This window comes from Bos mutus, chromosome 3 (genome assembly GCF_027580195.1).
Source record: "Bos mutus isolate GX-2022 chromosome 3, NWIPB_WYAK_1.1, whole genome shotgun sequence".
Taxonomy (NCBI): domain Eukaryota; kingdom Metazoa; phylum Chordata; class Mammalia; order Artiodactyla; family Bovidae; genus Bos; species Bos mutus.
In genome coordinates, this window is record NC_091619.1 from 93,444,234 (window position 1) to 93,464,752 (window position 20,519).

Consider the following 20,519-nt stretch of genomic DNA (forward strand, 5'->3'; position numbering starts at 1 on the left):
AGACGATAACATTGGGCCCGGACATGCCTGTGTGGAGGTTATGGTACTCCTGGGGTTTTTGCAGCTAACTGTAAAGCAAGCTAGAACTTGTTCATCTCAGAGTTCCTTATTTTTCTTTCAACCCTTTCAGTGCCCTGCAGGAGTCATTAAATCAAAACTTCATGCTGATCATCACCCACCGAGAAGTCCAGCGGGAGTACAACCTGAACTTCTCAGGAAGCAGTACCATTCAAGAGGTGAGTTATGTCTCACAGTTAAGGAATAAAGGTAGCTCATTATAGCTAATGTTGACCCTGTTAAAGCGGGCTTATCTGTTCTGGTTGGAAACTCTCTTTATGTTTCATTATTGGCTTCTTAATTTTAATTAACTGGAGCATCAATGATTACTGTAGATATATTACTTGACCTAGAAAGATAGATGTTGTAAATGAAAGCTCTTGATAATTCTTAATATAGTCAACTTTTAAAACCTTTCTTAAAAATAACCCATTGTTATATATTTCACAGTGTTATAGTAATTATTCAGAATACTAATTTGGAAATTATTGATAGCATGCATTTTCAGACATGCTTATGTTTTATTTGAACGGTTGCTCTCAAATGTATTATTTATAATGTGTATCCTGCCTGCTTCCAAAAGGAATTGAAGAGGCTTTTCTTAAGCAGCTGAATTCCAGCCGTGGGCAGTGTTCTAGAGATGCTGTAGGAACCCAGTCATTTCGCCCAGAGTATCTAATAAGAATCTATTTATAGTGTCAATATTTTCTTCAATGGAGCCAACCAGGGCCACTGTTTCAAAAAAGAACCTTCCCCAAGAGAGAAGAGGTAACTTCTTGTCTGTGGCCCCACCCACCTAAAAGCTAGTAATTTATCTTCTTGGATGGGGCGGGGCAGATATGTATAAGGCTATGATGAGACTTGTGTTTAGAAACAGTGAAATGATTATGTCACATTACCTCTTGTAAGATATAAAGACAGCAGTCATGTGTCTAATCATGTTTTTATTAATCATGTTTAATCTTGGATTATTTCATAAATTTTTTTGGACTACATTGCTTAAACTAATTATTAATGTCATATTGAAAGAACAAGTTTCCATCCTAATCATACTTCAGAAGTATATGAATTGTTTCTGAAATGGCTGGACAGTTAATGGTTTTCTTTTTTCATTTTATCAATAAATTTCAACTGCTGAGTTTGGCAATAAAGAACTCATTACATGAAGTTTATTTTCTCTGTTTATCACTTGAATAGTTTATTGACTAGTAACTAAGATTTAAAAAAATTTTTTTTGGCCCTTAATTTGAATTTTAGGTTTAAATTATTTGATTTTTTTCTAAGATTTTAAATATAGTGACTGCCATTTCATTTATAATCTCTAAAATGGATATTCTGTTCTCTGAATTTAAGATTTTAATTCCTTGAAGAATCATTGTTGTTTTTATGTTAAAAATAATGAAATAAAAATAATAACTCTGGCCTATTGGAAAGTTATTCTTGGAACCTCATGATTATGAAATTTAAATTATATGAATAAAATTAAATAAGAAATCTAGTTTCATAATAAATAACCTCAATTTAATGAAGAAAAGCACAGATAATGAGAGATAAATTTCACTGTTATTGATTTACTTTTTTAAGTTGAAGACTAGTAGAATGCATGAAGGATAAATATAGACTGCTCTATTTTTCTTTTTGATTGAGATTTTTATAGCCAAAATTTTACCGTTTTTTGTATTTTTGTTTTAACATTCCCTGTTTTTATAGTTTGAGTGTGTTTCAACTTTCTCCCACAAGAGGGCAGAGAGGACTATTAAACTGATAGTCTAAAAATGCCATTCAGTGTTTTCAAATTAGCTTCTCTTATATTAACAAAAAGGAGCATAATGGCCAAGTTATTGTTTGATTTACAGATAATTGGCACATTGCAGGGAGGAGACTTAATTTCACCCTTTTAAATTAAACAGGGAGATTTAAAAAGACATAAAATATTCATTAATGTTCGGTGATTATAAAGTAGTGGCATATATTTATTTTGCCTTTATTACTGTTTCGATGGGAAAATACTGCAAATATTTCCGAAATCGAGTTGGCCATACTGACAAGTTGAAATGTTTAAGCAGCGTTAATGCAATCTGCTCACACCTGATATCCTATGCAGAATGATTCAAAATGACTACATCAATTATTAAAAGAAATATTTAAAATTCTGTAAATGTGCCATTGTACGCCACAGTTGGCTGAAACTGTTCTCTGTAGCCTGCTATTTAGATTATCAAATATATTTTAAGCTTCAAGGACTTGAAAACAGTAAATCTTTTTACATCATTTTCTAAATGAAAAATGTCTCAAAAGTATTTTTGCAGATGGGTGTTCTTAAATGTATTTCTTAACAAGAGTTTGGTTTTTTTTTTTTTCCTTTTCTCTCTCTCTCTCTTTTTTTTTTCCTTTTTTAAAAGTTGACCTAAAATAATATTTTGAAATACTAGTTGCCAGGAAAAAAATAAATATTTTCATTTCTAGTATCTGTGGGCAGACAGGTACACATAGGCTCTTTTATTCTGTACAGGTTAGAAAAGGAATGTGGATTATATTCTTTAGGCCTTGGGTCCTACTCTGTAGTCCTAACCCTAAGACCTTTCTTCTTCAACTTCTGGAATACCTGGAAGGGGATTCAGGAGGACAAAATGCTCTTATGCTACGCCTTGCAACCCACAGTGACACTTAAATACATGTATTTTTTTGTAGTAGCCTGATGGAAAGTCGCGTTGCAACACAACAAAAATATAATCTTGAAATGATTTTACAGTGTTACTTTATAAATGCTAGAAATTTTGCTATTACTGTGGAAGCTTAATGATATCATATATTCTAACTTGTAAATTAATTTTTGTCACCAGTTTCAGAAATCTCTTTTCAGTATTGTTTAAAAGGTTCAAGAAGAATTCTAAGCAACATATGAGATAAAAGAAGAAATTTTTTTAAACTTGATTTTATTTTTCACTTAGTAGTATATTATTTTTGTTTTAGATGGGAAAAATGTCATTTTGGGGGTATTTTGAAAGTCTTGTATTTTAAAAAGAAAACTCTTATAATATTTACACCCTAAAGGGAAAGTTCTTTTAAATGAAATAGGATCGAAAAAGGCACTATAATTTCAACTTTTAATTAACAAAATACATTTAAAAAAATACTGACTTGGAAAATAGAACTTAGATGCAGTTTGAATTTTAAATAACTCTTCACTGACCGTATGTTCATGCAAGTTAGTGGTGATAAACCGATAGTTGTACAAGTGTTTGTTCATTCTGGCTCTCTGGTCTCTTGCCTTACAATGCATGACTTATGTCCTTTGGGTGCTCTAGACTTTAATTTAAGCTAGTTAGATATTGAGGTTATTTTTTTAAGCTCTTTACAAATCCTTCCACTTACATTATCCTCCTACTTGAGGAAAAGGCAATATTAGTATAAAAAGGTCAAAATGGAGGGTTGCAAGTAGTCATAAGAATAAAAAATCCATTATCCTTTTCCATTATGACAAGATAGTTTATAAAAATTATCAAATAATGTAACGATAATTTCATGATATTTCTACTTTTGAGGTCCTCAATTAGCTGGCTGGCACACTGTAGTGACTTTCCTTGAAAATTTAAACAAGCTTACCTTAATTTAATGAATTTTCTACCCTGAGAATTTAGATTTTTTAAACAGTTAATTGTATAGATCTAAGTAATTCTGTCTTCAAATACTATTAAAGATCTGTGGTTACAAAAGCACTTGGGATTGGTTAAATTAAGGGGAAGAAAAGATTGATTTGCCTACTGCAAATCCTAATCCCAGGTGTGGTAAAGGATATAAAGTCCCTGAAATCAAGCCAACTTTTCTTGGAAAATAATTCTTTGTTGTCCATCTTGCTATTGCAGAAGCTCCTGTTAGACAAAATATCCACTTTGCTTTGTAGATGTCATACAAATTTAAGGAATATACACATGACCCAGAATAATAAGGATTAAAGAAACTAAGTAATTTTGGTTCTGAATCATGGAGTATTCCTTGTCTCATACAGCAGAAAGCATGATGAATAGCTATTGGAATTATTTAAATTGTTTTCTGAGTTTCCCTTTATCCTAAAATTCTCACTGTTCTTGTTAATGTTGATTTATTTCTTAATGGGAATTAAAGGGAAAAATTGACAACCTATAAAGATACATCTTGCATGAAATAGTAGAACATTTTATTACTAATACTAGTGATTGTTAAGTAGGAAGCTACAAATTTGAATTAGCAAGTAAGAAGTAAATTAAATAAATCATACTGCTCCTTGAAAATAATGTCGGCTAAATAACTGTGAACTCATGAGGCTAATTCTGATTCTGCAAATTGAAATTCCTGTTAGGGTTTTGTGTGCAGTTTTCTTTTCCTACTTTCTCAACTTGCTTGACTAACATATATTTCAAACTATTCTCTTTTAGTGCTAGAGGTTAGTACCAGTAATTAAATATGTAGTCTTTTACAGATTATACTAAGGAGCAATTTTCTAGTAGTTTATTGACTGTAACTTCTTAACTAACATGCCCTTTCTATATATGTTTTAGATATAGTTTGTTTATTTGTTGATTTGTTTGTTTTCCAGTATGGAGAGTGTAGGGGCTGCTGGCACAGAACTGAAGAGTAGGGAGATGAGAATGTTCATATGCAATAGGATAAATTAAATTGTGTGCTTATTTAATTAAAAGTTTAAGTGGTTTATTTTTATTGCAAGATAAATGACATATAAGCTCAATTAGAATGAACCCATTTTAATTAGCATGTATCATAGTCTGATTTTTTTTTAATTTGAAATCACAAATGATATCTAAGCAAGAATAAAAGATAATTTCTTAAGCAACTGGGCAGTGAATTCAAGCCTTTCTTCAGCTTTCAGTAAAGGAGATTATGAGTTTCTTTTAAATATGCATGTATGAGTTTCAAGTTGCACTTTATAACAGAGATGTGTTGAAGTTATGCTATTTCGAATGAACAAATCAGTAATGATCAGTTTATAAATATTGGGGTTTTCTGTGATGCTTAATAAATTATCTCCTTAGGAAATACATTTAATATTTACAATGCAGCCATTGGAACTGACAAGTCTTTCTCTCCCTCTGAAAGTATTTTAAAATAATCTCTATTGGGCTTTTTTTTTTTTTTTTTAGCCCATGTAAGTATTTCTTCTCCTACATTTCAAGAAGATAGAAACAATGAAATTTTGTTAAAAAGTTGACAGTGGTTTAGACCTTTGTTACTTAAGGTATGTGTATCTGAGCAACTTCTTAGCCGACTGTATTTCATAATCTGTGATATGTGTGTTGGTAGGTTTTAAATGCCAGGGGTAAGAGATATTATGTTCAGTTATCAGAAACTAATAAACATAAGACATTTTTATATGCAAGAAAAGGCAGAGAGTAAATAATTGCACTGGTGACCAATACTGTAATAATCCTGTTTTACAATATGCACTTGACAGGTTGTAATAGTGCTAATTGAAGAGACTAATTCACACTTGCTTCATTCTATTCAAAGGCAAAATCAGCAGCTTGTTTTGCTTTTGACCAGATGGTCCTCATGAACACCTACTGTGCACTTTAAGTGCTTTACTAGAATTACAAAGGCTGGGGGGCTGCGTTCGACTCCAAATGATTTGAGGAGAGAGGGAGAGAGAGGGGGGAAAAATCCCTCTGTGCTCAATGGATTTGGTGCAAGTAAATTAATTCTAGTAGACCCATTACACACTGAGCCCCCTTTTCAAAGCTCTGAGCCTCCTCGCTTGCTCTGTAGCAATGAGAAAGAGAAAGAGAAAGGCAGATTACTGCAAACAGAAATAAAAAAAAAAGAGGGTATGAAAGGGAGAAAAGAGGCCTTGAAGCCTTTCATATCATTTGAGTTTTTCAAGTGCGTTATTTTTGGGGAGGGTGGATGTCTGAAAAGCCAATTGGAGTTTTTTTTGTTTTAAAGTGCGCTATTTAAGCACCATGAATATAGGCGCAAGAGCAACAGTTGACTGAGTTTACTGTGGTGAAGCTTTGTGTTCGAGGATGAATCAAATTCATTATATTCAACTCTTTGTGTTTTAACATGAATGTAGGGTTAGTTTCACAAGACTGTGTCTGTTTAGGATAATTATAATTTAATATTTTCCTTTCATAAAGTTATCACTGTAGATGTCTAAAATTTTAATCAAAGCAGATTTTGTACATTGACTTTGAAGCACCCTGACAGTTTAAAATTCAAAGGAAAGCTTTTTTAGTTTTCAAAAGAAAAGAAAGGCTCATTCTAATGGCATTGAAGCAGAGATTATTATAACTAATTAGAAGTCACACATCTGTTAGCTTTTGGTTTGTGACTTACTTATGAATTTTTTGAGTAAAATATATACTTTAAAAATATATTGCTGTTACTGAGTAAACCGAAAGGGATAAAATGCACTTAAAAGAGAATCACTTATTTGAGCCAACATTTTTCCAAATCTCCACATGGTACCGTAAAAATATATAATGTATTAAAGTCCATTAAATGTAAAATTGGGCTTGTGTAATTAATAACCTTAAGTCCAAATGAACTTCCAAATAAATTGTTTTTGCACAGCTCTGCTTAGCATAATTCTGATTAGTAACCAAAATTATTATAAAATAAAAAAGAAAGTATAAGCAAACCTAGTTTGTGCAAATTTATAGTTATTTTTTATTCTTAAAGCTGTTTGTGTACAATTGTAACTTGGAATACTGACAGTGTAAAACATTAATTCTTATTCTAAGGTGTATGGATTAAAGTACAAAGGATCACATGCAAATTATTTTGTGCATTTTTATATTTCAGGCATAATTCTCTTACGATATATTTTTGTTCCATGGTTTACTTTTGTTTAATGGCACATATTACACTGTAATCAAGTTTATTTTAAATATAGCCATTAGCAAAGAACAACAGAATCATACCAATAGTATATGACTTACGTGATAATTATAAACATTTTACAAAAAAACAAATGTCTAGAGTTTACATTTTGGCATGATGCACCAATATGCTTTATATGTCAATATGTTTTAGTTATATTCTTAGAAAATAAAATATAGAAACATAAAGACAACCACAAAAACATTTAAAATTTTACTTTTCAAAGATCTTTAATGAAGAGGATAGCATGCTGCTTGATATTTAAATTAAATTAAATTAATTTCCTATTAATGCAATCATTACTTTGGGACTTGTTCATTCAAATATAGATTGTAGGCTGGAGAGGAATATAAGGGGAATCCCCAGACTTTCAACTAACAAAATATCCAATGAAATTTATAAGTAGTGAGGTGTTAATGAATTGATATTGTTGGGGGAAAAGAGATTTCAAGAAAAAATCTGAATGATTAGGGGAACTTACTGAAAAAATTTTTTTGCAGTAGACTATTTAAAATAAAGGTAAGACTACTAGATTCTCTTTCTTATAGGTACCATAAAAAGCTATGTTTAAAGCCAGACCCTCATTTAGCAGAAGTGGATTGATCATGACCATACAGTCATTTGTTTAGGTGGGGCTTAATCTTTGGTTTCACACACACAGTAGTTGGAGCTTTTCTTCTCATGAAGAAGAGTTTATTTCAGTATTAAAATATTAACCCCTAGATTCCTGAATGTCAGAGACAAGATTCTCTTCTGTGGGTAAAGGTTGGAAAATACTGTGGTTTATATACCTTGGTAAATACCACATTACTTAAGCTGAGATGTGTTTTAACATTATACTATCCTCTAGCCATAAAATAAGAATTATATAGCTTCCTTTATATAGATATAAAAATATTAAAGAGAATTATGTAGCCTCCTTTTATATAATTATAAAAATATAAAAGAGAATTATATTTTCCCCCTCTCCCCACTCTCCCCCCAGCAAAACCATAAACAAAAACAAAGAAGTAAATCAAAGGGTGGGTAGGTAAATGAACATAAAGTGCTTATACATAAGCTAGACTAAGACTAGGTGTATAAAAATAAGGTCTGCATACAGGAAATATTTACATGTTTATCTATATACCAAACGTTATTTGTCTATAACCTCTTAAAATGTCTGCGTGTGGTAATTTTTCTTTTGTCTAATGTGTCTTGTGTGTGGTCTAATACTATTTAGCCAAGTAGTTATCCTTTTTCAAACGTATCTGTTTTGGCAAATATACTTTAAAAAATTTTGTTGCTCAGTCTAGGGCTCTGTTAACTTATATTACCCTCAATATATTCCTATTATTATTTTCTTAAACATTTTTTTAGAAGAAAAAGACTTTAAAAGCTCATAGCAAACATTTTCTGTAAATGACAAAATGTATTCCTTGCTTTGTGGTCATTGCGTGACCAGACAGTAGAGTACTGGATTGTTTTAAGGTTTTTACAGCTGCAAGGCAAAAGCATCTGCTCATTGCAAAGCCGGCATTGTTTAATTTTGACACTGACTTTTCCATGTGTCTTGTACCAAGGACTGGATTAGATGCCCCTTAGATGAAATTTGTTTTAAGTTGCTCCTAAAGTGCAGCTGTCCCCATAAAACAGACACACAGGATCAATCAGAATCTTTGTACAAGGGTCACCTCACTAGGCAAGAGAGGCTCAGAGGAAGAATGTTAATGATATTATTTATCATGAATAACTGCAAAATTAGTTTCCAGGCTGGTTTAGTATATGTAGAGTCCCCATAGCTTCTCCCCCCATCTGCTTTTTAGGGCAATAGAATCATTATTAAATATTTAGCTTTTAAACTGAAATATAAATAGTCAAGATGCCCGTATATGCATTAGGCACTATTCTGCAGTCGTTGCAAGGAAAATGATCAGTTTATTGGCCACTAAAGTAGTAATTGACTGAAAATAAAACTCAATCTAAAATAGCTCTGCTAAAATCTTGAGAAGTGGACATTTTTATAGAATGATAATTTTTCTTTAATGTTTCAAGTGAATGAAAAATGAAAGAGCACCTCACTTCCCGGGTTTCCTGGGATTGTGTGAATTTCTACCCAGCTGGTCCAAATTGATTGATACAGGGCCAAATATTTGTCTGCCTACATTTCAAAGTCTATAATTTGCTAATGAATTGTGGTAATAATCTTTCATCATACATGAAAGATTTAGCCAAACAATTTGCTAAGTATGTATTTTGATCATAAAATTTTTGGACTTACACCAAGCTTTACATCTATTTTACAGCTAATACATAGGGGTGGCGGGAGAGCAGGGGGAGAAATAATATTGAACATGGACACTTGATGGAAAAGGATGAAGGAAACAAGAGGAAAGAAGGTACTTTGGAAAAGAATAATGCTGGGAAAGACTTATAAGTGACAGTGGAAAACCAGTTAGATTTGCATACAGAGTACAAAATTTTTAAAATGCCAGCAGAGTTTTAGTCTTCGGTGTCTAGAGGTATGGAATCCATGTGGCTGAACACAAGACAGAAGTCTTTTTCTTTTTAGCCACAGCTATTCCACACATTGATTATGGAATAATTTGCTAAAAATTTATGCTACAAAATTCAGATGCCCACAAATTAGAAATAATTAAAAGTATTAGTATAAAAACTTGATGTTTGTTCTGTTTGATTTAGAGACATTAGGTGGGGAAAAACAGTGAAGAAATAAATGATTGCACCAATTTCAGAAGAAGGTGAGAGAGGAACTTCCTAGTTAAACTTTTAGCTAGGAATGACTAGAAATGATTGTAGGCATCCAAGAGAGCATTATTTTCTGTCTCCAAAACAAATACTAGGCTTATATCTGTGAGGGGATATTTAGGATTAAAGAACCTCCATTTGAGAAAGTACAAACTTTTATTTATGTTTTTTGGGAGGACAGCATAAATTATATATCATAGGAAGTCCAAGATTAAACTATTGAGTGAGAAGACAAAAAAGTGTTCTAAATAAAACTATCTTATAAATGTAATTTCTCTTTCATTGTTAGAGATTAGGGAACCATGACTTCATGTTTGACTGAAATAAGCTGAATTGCTTTCAGGTTGTCCATAAGGAGGATATTTAATGATACTGATAAAATTCTCCTTGCTTTGTGAGCAGAGAGTTAAAAAAAATAAATAAAGCCACGTAGTTGAAGGAGAAAAACCATATTATGAAAGAGAGTGAAACTTCCATTTTGTAGATTTTAAAGCTAAACAAGTCTAGAATTTTTACATACCTACTGTACCTCTTGAATATGTCCCACTTTGAAAGCATGACTCTATATCCATTTATGTAATTCTCTTTTTGTTCTCTGATAGAGATAAGCCTAATGTTAAGTACAGTGAATGTCTATCCAAGATTCAGTGTTATAGGTTTTAATCTAACAGTACTTCTCAATTGGCAATTAATTGTGATAGTGGAAAGATTATTGCATTATGATATTAGTGAATCTGAGGTCTAAACCCCCTGCCACTAGAAAGCTATATGATCATCTAGGCCTGAGTGGCCTGGTATTTCTTTTTCGTTTGTTTGGCTTTTTCAGTGTAAGACTGCAGAAGCTCTGTTTTTCTAGTGAAAATATAAAATGAACCTTAAAATATGCATAAAGTCCCTGTGTCTCATTGCACTTGTTAGACGCTTCTGTTGTAGCATTTCTGTCCTTCTATTTGCCTTGTGTTTGTTTTCCTTTTCATGGTAGGCTCCTTGAGGGCAGGATCTCAGTCATTCAATCTTCATATTTACAGCACTAAGCCTAGTGCCTAGCGCCTTTTAATGATTGTTGAATGAGCAAATATTTACATGAATTAGCATTCAGTGGTTGAAAAGAAATTTGGAAACCTAGACTCTAATATCTGATATTTTGCTCTCTCCCTGTATGAGTTTGGGCAGTTCATTTAACTACCCTGGGTTTGGTTCATCTATAAAAAATAGGAAATGATTTCCAAGAATTTTTCTGGTTCTAAAATGTTGTGATTACATGTGAATTTTAAAATTTCTTGTGTGCTTGATTGGGAGGGAGAGGGAAAGAAGGAAAAAACTAGTCAATAGATAATAACTATGTATATGCTGCTGCTGCGAAGTCGCTTCAGTCGTGTCCTACTCTGTGCAACCCCATAGACGGCAGCCCAACAGGCTCCCCCATGCCTGGGATTCTCCAGGCAAGAACACTGGAATGGGTTGCCATGTCCTTCTCCAATGCATGAAAGTGAAAAGTGAAAGTGAAGTCACTCAGTTGTGTCTTGGACTGCAGCCTACCAAGCTCCTCCGTCCATGGGATTTTCCAGGCAAGAGTACTGGAGTGGGGTGCCATTGCCTTCTCCGAACTATGTATATATAAATATACATATTTACTACTGTGGGATGTAAATATCCCTTTAATCATTAAGGTGTTACTTAAAAGGCTCAAGGTTAAAATGGAGGCCTCTGTTGCCATGGTGTTTGAATTTCTATAATTAAGAATTTTTCTGAATAATTTTATTTTTATCTTAAAGTACACTTTTGCCTTAAATACATATCATGCAACAAGATTTTAAAAGTTAATTGCATATGCATAACACACCTTTCTAAAATATAAGATTTAAAAAATACTGAGATGCAATAAAAGTAAGTGGTATATTAATTTGATGTCATTAGTTTCACTTGTAGTAAGTGAATTAAAATTCTATGTGAATATCAAGGCTAAGTTACTGCCATGATAATAGACATATACATCAGTGGGATAAAATTAAAAGTCCAGAAATAAACTGAGTCAGCTGAATATCTACATGCAAAAGTGTAAAATTGGCTTATTCCTTCACATCATATACAAAAATCAATTCACTTGCATCAAAGATCTCAGTGTAAAAGCTAGAACTATAAAACTTTTAACAGAAAACATAGAAATAATTTTGTGATCTTGGGTTAGGCAATGATTCCTTAAATATGACATCAAAACATAAATAACAAAAAGAAAGCAGGTAAATTGAGCTTCATCATAATTAAAAACTTTTGTGCCTCCAAGAGCAGAATCAATAAAGTGAAAAGACAACTCACAGGATGAAAGAAATATTTCCAAATCATACATTGATAAGAGACTTTATCTCAAATATGTGAAAACCTCTTACAGCTCAAAAAGAAAAATAACCCAATGGTAAAATGAGGAAAAGTTCATACTTATGTGCTTGAATACTAGAGTAGGGGTACTGAAGGTATACTGAAGACCTCCAGGGCGTCTTCCTGATCCAGGAATTGAACCAGTGTCTCTGCATCTCCTGCATAGCAGGCAGATTTTTTACCTACTGAGCCATCAGGGAAGACTGTGTAATCAGGAAGCACATGAAAAATTCCTCTACATCTTTAGTCATTCAGTTCAGTTCAGTCACTTAGTTGTGTCCGACTCTTAGTGACCCCATGAACCGCAGCACTCCAGGCCTTCCTGTCCATCACCAAGTCCTGGAGTTCACCCAAACTCATGTCCATTGACACTGATGCCTTCCAACCATCTCATCCTCTGTTGTCCCCTTCTCCTCCTGCCCTCAATCTTTCCCAGCATCAGGGTCTTCTCAAATGAGTCAGCTCTTCGAATCAGGTGGCCAAAGTACTGGAGTTTCAGCTTCAACATCAGTCCTTCCAATGAACACCCAGGACTGATCTCCGTTAGGATGGACTGGTTGGATCTCCTTGCAGTCTAAGGGACTGTCAAGAGTCTTCTCCAATACCACAATTCAAAAGCATCAATTCTTTGGCGCTCAGCTTTCTTCACAGTCCAACTCTCACATCCATACATGACCACTGGAAAAACCATAGCCTTGACTAGATGGATCTTTGTTGACAAAGTGATGTCTCTGCTTTTGAATATGCTATCAAACTTCAAAGTCTATGTCTCTGCTCAAAGTGATGTCTCTGCTTTTGAATATGCTATCAAACTTCAAATATGCTATCAAACTATCAAAGGTCATAACTTTCCTTCCAAGGAGTAAGCGTCGTTTAATTTCATGACTGCAATCACCATCTGCAGTGATTTTGGAGCCCCAAAAAATAAAGTCAGCCACTGTTTCCACATCTATTTGCCATGAAGTGACGGGACTGGATGCCATGATCTTAGTTTTCTGAATGTTGATTTTTAAGCCAACTTTTTCACTCTTCTCTTTTACTTTCTTCAAGAAGCTCTTTAGTTCTTCTTCACTTTCTGCCTTCTTTAGGCACTTGTCACTTCACTTTCTTTAGTCATTAGGGAATTGCAAACCCAAACCAAAATGAGATACCAGTACTTGCTAAAAAAAAAAAAAAAAGAAAAATTAGATGAATCTTGAAAAAATTATTCAAATGAAAGAGCCAAACACAATAAGTCCTCATACTGTGTGATTACATTTATATGAAGTGCCCAAAATAGGCAAATGTACAGAGATAACACGTAAGGTTAGTAGGGCTGAAACTAGTCTGTGTAATAGAGTACTGGTGGATACATGCCATAAATTTGTCCAAATCCATACACTGTATAGCACCAAGAGAACCCTAACATAAAATACGGCCTTTGAGTAATAATGACATGTCAGTGTAGGTTTATCAGTTGTAATAAATACACTACTCTGGTAGGGTATGTTGGTAATGGGGAAGGCTGTGAATGTGTCAGGGCAAGAGGTATGTAAAACTCTCTTCTCAATTTTGTTGTAAACCTAAACTTCTCTAAAAATTACAGCCTATTTAAAAAACATTCTTTTTTAAGTAGATTCATGGTTGTCAGGGACACCTGACTGAGTAAGAAAGGGGAATGGGTCATGGCTACTAATGAACTTAGGTGTTTTGATACTGTTTTCCTTTGTCTTGTTTTTGTTTTTTGCATTTCATTAATAATAAACAGCTAGGTATGCAACAATCCATTAGAATATTAAATATCTTTACCTGTGTATTTATTTATATGCAACATCTTTTCATGATGAGAAATATACTGTAATCTAAATACAACACAGTGGTCTTCATATGGGTACCCATAGAATATTTAAGAAATTAGGAAAGCCAACGTATTTATTTGTGTACACGTTTGTTTTTGTGTGCATGTCTCTCCCTACTTTAGTGAATTTTCAGAGTTCTAAAATATTTTTGGCTTTCTAAAAAGAATCTGATGATGTTTGACAGAAAATAGCAAAATTTGTAAAGCAATTATCCTTTAGTTAAAAAATAAATTTAAAAAAAATTTTTAAAAAAAGGTTAAAAATTTTAAAATGTCTGAATTTGCCATATGTATGATTTTTCCATGGTTTTATTAAGGCTGAATAATATTCCATTGTATTTTTTGTACCACATTTTGTTCTATCCATTCATGCATTGACGAGATACTTGGGTTGCCTCTACCTTCTACCCATAGTGAATAATTCTGCTATGAGCATGGGTGGACAAATATTTGTTGAAGCCCCTTCTTTCTGCTCTTTTGGATATATACCCACAAGTGAAATTTTTAGGTCATATGGTAATTCTAGGTTACATTTTTTGAGAAACTGTCATACTGTTTTCCAGAATGACTACACTATTTTACATGCCCATCAGCAATGCACAAGGCTTCCAATTTCAACATATCCTCACCAACACTTGTTATTTTCTGTCTTTTTAATAAAACCATCTTAGTAAATGTAGAGTGATATTTCATTTTGGTTTATGATTTGCATTTCATGGTGGCTGGTGATATTGACCTGGCATTATTTCTGGTGCTTATTGGCTATTGTATATCATATTCTTTGGAGAAATGTCCATTTAAATCCTTTATCCATTTTGGGGGAGGTTCTTTTTGGAGTGATGAACTGTGGAATTCATTATTGATGATGGTTGCACAAGTTTGTGAACTTATTGTAACCCATTGGACTGTACATTTAAAAATAGTAAACTAAACAAAAATGAGTATCAAGAACTGAGAGCCTACGAGAATGCAATACCTACTAATTGAAATATTATACCAAAAAGGGTTAAAGAACTGGTGATGATGCCACCAGGATAAAGTATTGTATTGGCCACAAAGTTGCTTTAGTTTTAAAGTAAAAGGACACATGTTTCATTTCCCCAAGAACTTCACAGAAAAATATATTTACCATTTTGTTCCACTACCTACTGCTGTTTTTCAGGCAACTTCATAATTTCATCTTCCCAAAATTTTTTATCTTTTTGAGCAAAGAACTGTTCCAGGTACCTTTTACAGTCTTCCGGGGAATTGGAATTTTTTCCATTAAGAGAATTTTGTAAAGACCAAAATAAATGGAAATCTGCAGGTGCAATGTCTGGTGAACGTGAATTAGAACTTCCCAGTCAAGCTATAATAGTTTTTCCCTGGTCATCAAAGAAAAATCTGTTTTTACATTACTCTTATGGAGGATTATCCTTTTTATGTTAACTAATTCCAGACACTTTTTGTTGCTGCCTTCAGTTGATCTGATTGGGAGCATTACTTGTTGCAGTTAACTGTTTGGTTTTCCAGAAGACACTGCATGCTAGAGGACTCCTTTCTAGTCCCACCATATACACAACATCACCTTTGGATGAAGACCGACCTTTGGTGTGATTGTGGTGATTCATTTCACTCGCCTTACAGTCTCTTCCATTCTACATTTCTATACAGTATGCACTTTTCATTGCCTGTCACAATTTGTTTTAAAAACAGAATATTTACATTTAAGTGGAGAATCGAATGTGGAAATATGGTCAAGAATGTTTTTTCACTTAACTTATGTGGAACACAAACATCAAAGTGATGAACATAACCACACTAGTGCAAATGATTTCAGCACATGATTTGGATATTGTGAGTATGTTGGCTATCTCCCGCATGGTATAACGTTGATTGTTCTCAATTAATGTCTTGATTTGATCTCTATCAACTTCAACTGGTTACTCATCCTTGGAGCATTGTCCAGCAAGAAATCTCTAGCATGAAACTTTGCAAACCACTTTTGACACATTCAGTTACAGTGCCTTCTTCATACACTACAGATCTTTTTTTGCATCACAGTTGCATTTTTATTAATACCATTCTTGAAATAATAAAGCATAATATGTTGAAATGTTGCTTTTTCTTCTATCTTCAGTTTTTCTTCTATTAAAATGGCTACACAAAAATTCACCAGTTTTTATTTTTTTAAAATGTACACTGGTATGACAGCCATCACACTATACTCTAACAAAATTGTTTTGAATACTGCTAGAGCCATCTTACAGAAAAAAAAAACAAACTAACCTTTTGGCCAACCCATATATGAGAAACCAGATTTCAATTTACCAGTATTTGCCAGGAATTTAAAGAACTCTTTTTGAGATAATAACTAAATGTCCCTCCACGCCCCCCTTTCTATTGAAGTTAAGAGGAAACAGACAGACTTGGTAATGTTGGAGAGAATTTTTCTTGAGTTTGAGATTATTAAGGATTGGAGAGATTTTTGGAATCACATAAGCATTTCTGGTAAATATTTAAAAGGGAACAAATTCTTACATTGTTTCTACTTCATGGCAAGTCTATTGCATGACTAGAATAATATCCCAAGTGGATTAATACCAATTTCTTTACATGATGGTAACATGAACAGTACTATTAAATGGTCCTGATGATTTCATCATATAGAGTTTCTTTGATTTAATTTTTCATAGACCTTTTTCATCAGTATTGTTTTTGTTCACACCACACGTCATATGGGATCTTAGTTCCGAACCTGCAGCCTCTGCACTGGAAGTGCATGGTCTTAACCACTGGACACCAGGAAATTTCCAATTAGTATTGTTCTGTTACTTTGATGTAGTCGATGCATTTTTGAGCATGGAGTGAATACTTTGTATCCAGAATAAAGATGTTAATTATTTGTTCAGTTCAGTTCAGTCACTCAGTCATGTCAGTCGTTTCTGACTCCTTGCGACCCCATGAACTGCAGCATGCCAGGCCTCCCTCTCCATCACCAACTCTGCAGCCTACACAAGCTCATGTCCATTGAGTCGTGATGCCATCCAACCATCTCATCCTCTGTTGTCCCCTTCTCCTCCCGCCCTCAATCTTTCCAGCATCAGGGTCTTCTCAAATGAGTCAGCTCTTCGTATCAGATGGCCAAAGTACTGGAGTTTCAGCTTTAGCATCAGTCCTTCCAATGAACACCCAGGACTGATCTCCTTCAGAATGGACTGGTTGGATCTCCTTGCAGTCCAAGGGACTCTCAAGAGTCTTCTCCAACACCACAGTTCAAAAGCATGAATTCTACGGCCCTCAGCCTTCTTTATAGTCCAACTCTCACATCCATACATGACTACTGTAAAAACCATAGCCTTCACTAGATGGACCTTTGTTGACGAAGTAATGTCTCTGCTTTTTAATATGCTGTGTAGGTTGCTCATAACTTTCCTTTCAAGGAGTAAGTGTCTTTTAATTTCATGACTGCAGTCACCATCTGCAGTGATTTTGGAGCCCCAAAAAATAAAGTCAGCCACTGTTTCCACTCCACATCTATTTGCCATGAAGTGATGGGACTGGATGCCATGATCTTAGTTTTCTGAATGTTGAGTTTTAAGCCAACTATTTCATTCTCCTGTTTCACTTTTATTAAGAAGCTCTTTAGTTCTTCTTCACTTTCTGCCATAAGGGTGGTGTTATCTGTATATCTGAAATTATTGATATTTCTCCTGACAGTCTTGATTCCAGCTTGTGCTTCTTCCAGCCCAGCATTTCTCATGATATACTCTGCATATAAGTTAAATAAGCAGGGTGACAATATACAGCCTTGACATACTCTTTTTCCTATTTGGAACCAGTCTGTTGTTCCATGTTCAGTTCCAACTGTTGCTTCCTGACCTGCATACAGGTTTCTCAAGAGGCAGCTCAGGTAGTCTGGTATTCCCATCTCTTCCAGAATTTTCCACAGTTTGTTGTGATCCACACAGTCAAAGGCTTTTGCATAGTCAATAAAGCAGAAAAAGATGTTTTTCTGGAAATATCTTGTTTTTTTATGATCCAGTGGATGTTTGCAATTTGCTCTCTGGTTATTCTGCCTTTTCTAAAACCAGCTTGAACATCTGGAAGTTCACAGTTCACGTATTGCTGAAGCCTGGCTTGGAGAATTTTGAGCATCACTTTACTAGCGTGTGAGATGAGTGTAACTGTGCGGTAGTTTGAGCTTTCTTTGGCATTGCCTTTCTTTGGGATTGGAATGAAAACTGACCTTTTCCAGTCCTGTGGCCACTGCTGAGTTTTCCAAATTTGCTGGCATATTGAGTGCAGCACTTTGACAGCATCATCTTTCAGGATTTGAAATAGCTCAACTGGAATTCCATCACCTCCAGTAGCTTTGTTCGTAGTGATGCTTTCTAAGGCCCACTTGACTTCACATTCCAGGATGTCTGGCTACAGTCCATGGGGTTGCAAAGAGTCGGACACGACTGAGCGACTTCACTTTCACTTTCACTCTCTCTTCACACTGTTCAGCCACCCCTATATGTTTCGGGAAGACCATACTTAGCTTATACACCCTGTGGGAAACCTTAAGTCCTCTGTCCTATTGTGAATGTAACCTTTCCTTACCTGTTGATTTTGTCCTCAAATGCCACAGAGTGTCACTGTGTCCCATACTTAACGTGTAGATGTCTTAGCCTATTGTCCAGCCTATATGCTCTTTGAGAAGAGAGTGATTATACTATTAATAAATATCTTCTCATCTTTTTATTTCCTCTATATTGAACCAAACAAAATGCTTTTAGAATAGTAGTAGAAGAAAAGATATTTGTTGAAATTAACTGAAATACTCAAAAATTTTGTGAACTTGACAAACTGTTGCTTACTTGAAATCAGCCACAGTGAGAGTATTTACACCATGGAAATCCGCAGTCTTTGCAAATCACAGCCTTTTGTTTGGAGATCCAGTTTTATCAGCACACTGCTGGTTGTGTGTCTCTAACCCCCAGCAAATTGTGAACTCCTTCAGATTCATTTCTGCCTCAGTGCCTGTTCTGTAATAGGAAAGGTGTTTGCTAAATTAGTGAATAAATAAGTGATTGAATGTATCAACTGCCTTATTCCTGTACTGCTAAGTCTTGCTGCTGCGGCGGCTGCTGCTAAGTCACTTCAGTCATGTCCGACTCTGTGTGACCCCATAGACGGCAGCCCACCAGGCTCCCCCATCCCTGGGATTCTCCAGGCAAGGACACTGGAGTAGGTTGCCATTTCCTTCTCCAATGCATGAAAGTGAAAAGTGAAAGTGAAGTCGCTCAGTCGTGGCCGAACTTTAGCCACCCCATGGACTGCAGCCCACCAGGTTCCTCTGTCCATGGGATTTTCCAGGCAAGAGTACTGGAGTGGGGTGCCATTGCCTTCTCTGAACTCTTGCTAGTAGAAACTAAATTTGAGAATCTATTTTTTGAGACCAAGTTCCAAAATGACCCATTGTCATGGACTGCAGTTTTCTTTCTGCTTCAGTTTAAACCAGAAAAAAGTGTTTGTTGGAAATCAAGGCTGTTAAACACACATGTTTCAATAGCACAGTTAGGATGGCATTTCTGTCCATTATCACTTTGTTAAGCTACTTTTGCTATGACTTTGCTACCTATTAAGTTTGGGGCATCTATTGCTTAATGAATTAACTTACTTTTTAATTTCCAAGTTGAAAACCAAGAGTGTGAACCATCTCAAAGTAGCTGAAAGATTTTTTTTCATATTCATAAGAGATAACTAACTGATTTTTCTCTCATCACAGATGTTACACATATCAACAAATGAAAATATAGTGTCTTAGGACCTTAAAATTTTACTTAAAAAATTCTGTTAATACAACTTAACTGTCTTATTAATTTTTCTGTTGATTTTATCAAAAGTGGCATATAAGATGAAATTTAAAGATGTTAACAGTCATTTGACTTTTTAATTTTTTATAAAACATCCTTCATAATGATGTTGCATGCAAGTTTTTTTAAAAATAATGCTAGCTTTCTGGCCATTCTTTGTGCCATCTGTTACCATCTAAACTTGAAACCATTTTTAATATATTGTAAAATTTGAAGGTTTATCAACACTATATTAAGATCTCAACACTAATCATTAAAAGAATAGAAATATAGCAAGTTACTCTCTAAAGATTTCAGTAAGTTTTATGTTCTGTACACCGTATTTTATGTGACTTATCGTACTTTAAATTTGTTTTAAGAAGATAGAAAGTCCCAGTACATATTAGATGTGTAACATATTCACTCTTTTGATCAAAGAGGTAAATAAATAGACTAATCGCTTATCAACATAATTTTTTGTTTTTCATGTTCTGCTCTCACTTTACACAACAAGTTAAATATTTTGTTGGTTAAAATCGAGACAAACAGAAAATGACATTAGACAACATCCATATTTATTGGTTTTATTGAATGTGCGAAAAATTTCAAACAGTTCTAATTAGGTGCGAGTGCACTCTTTCTCTGGAGGTACATCTTTCAGCATCAGCTACTCAGTTGCACATTGAAATTCTGGGCTTTATGGAATTAATGTACCACAGATACTAAAGATGTTTGATTCAAGGATAATAATAATGGAGTGATGACATCTTAATAAAACCTTACCTTTTGTATGGCACAGTTAA

The 20,519-nt window shown here is 34.2% G+C and overlaps 1 protein-coding gene across 1 annotated transcript in view; it reads left to right on the forward strand.

Moving 5' to 3' along the window:
- The window catches only part of FAF1 (Fas associated factor 1), a 498,603-nt gene that overhangs the window by 223,872 nt on the left and 254,212 nt on the right, over positions 1-20,519 (forward strand). The window contains exon 7 of the mRNA XM_070368090.1: positions 131-236. Coding sequence (XP_070224191.1) covers positions 131-236 — 106 coding nt within the window. The remainder of the gene's footprint in view (positions 1-130; positions 237-20,519) is intronic.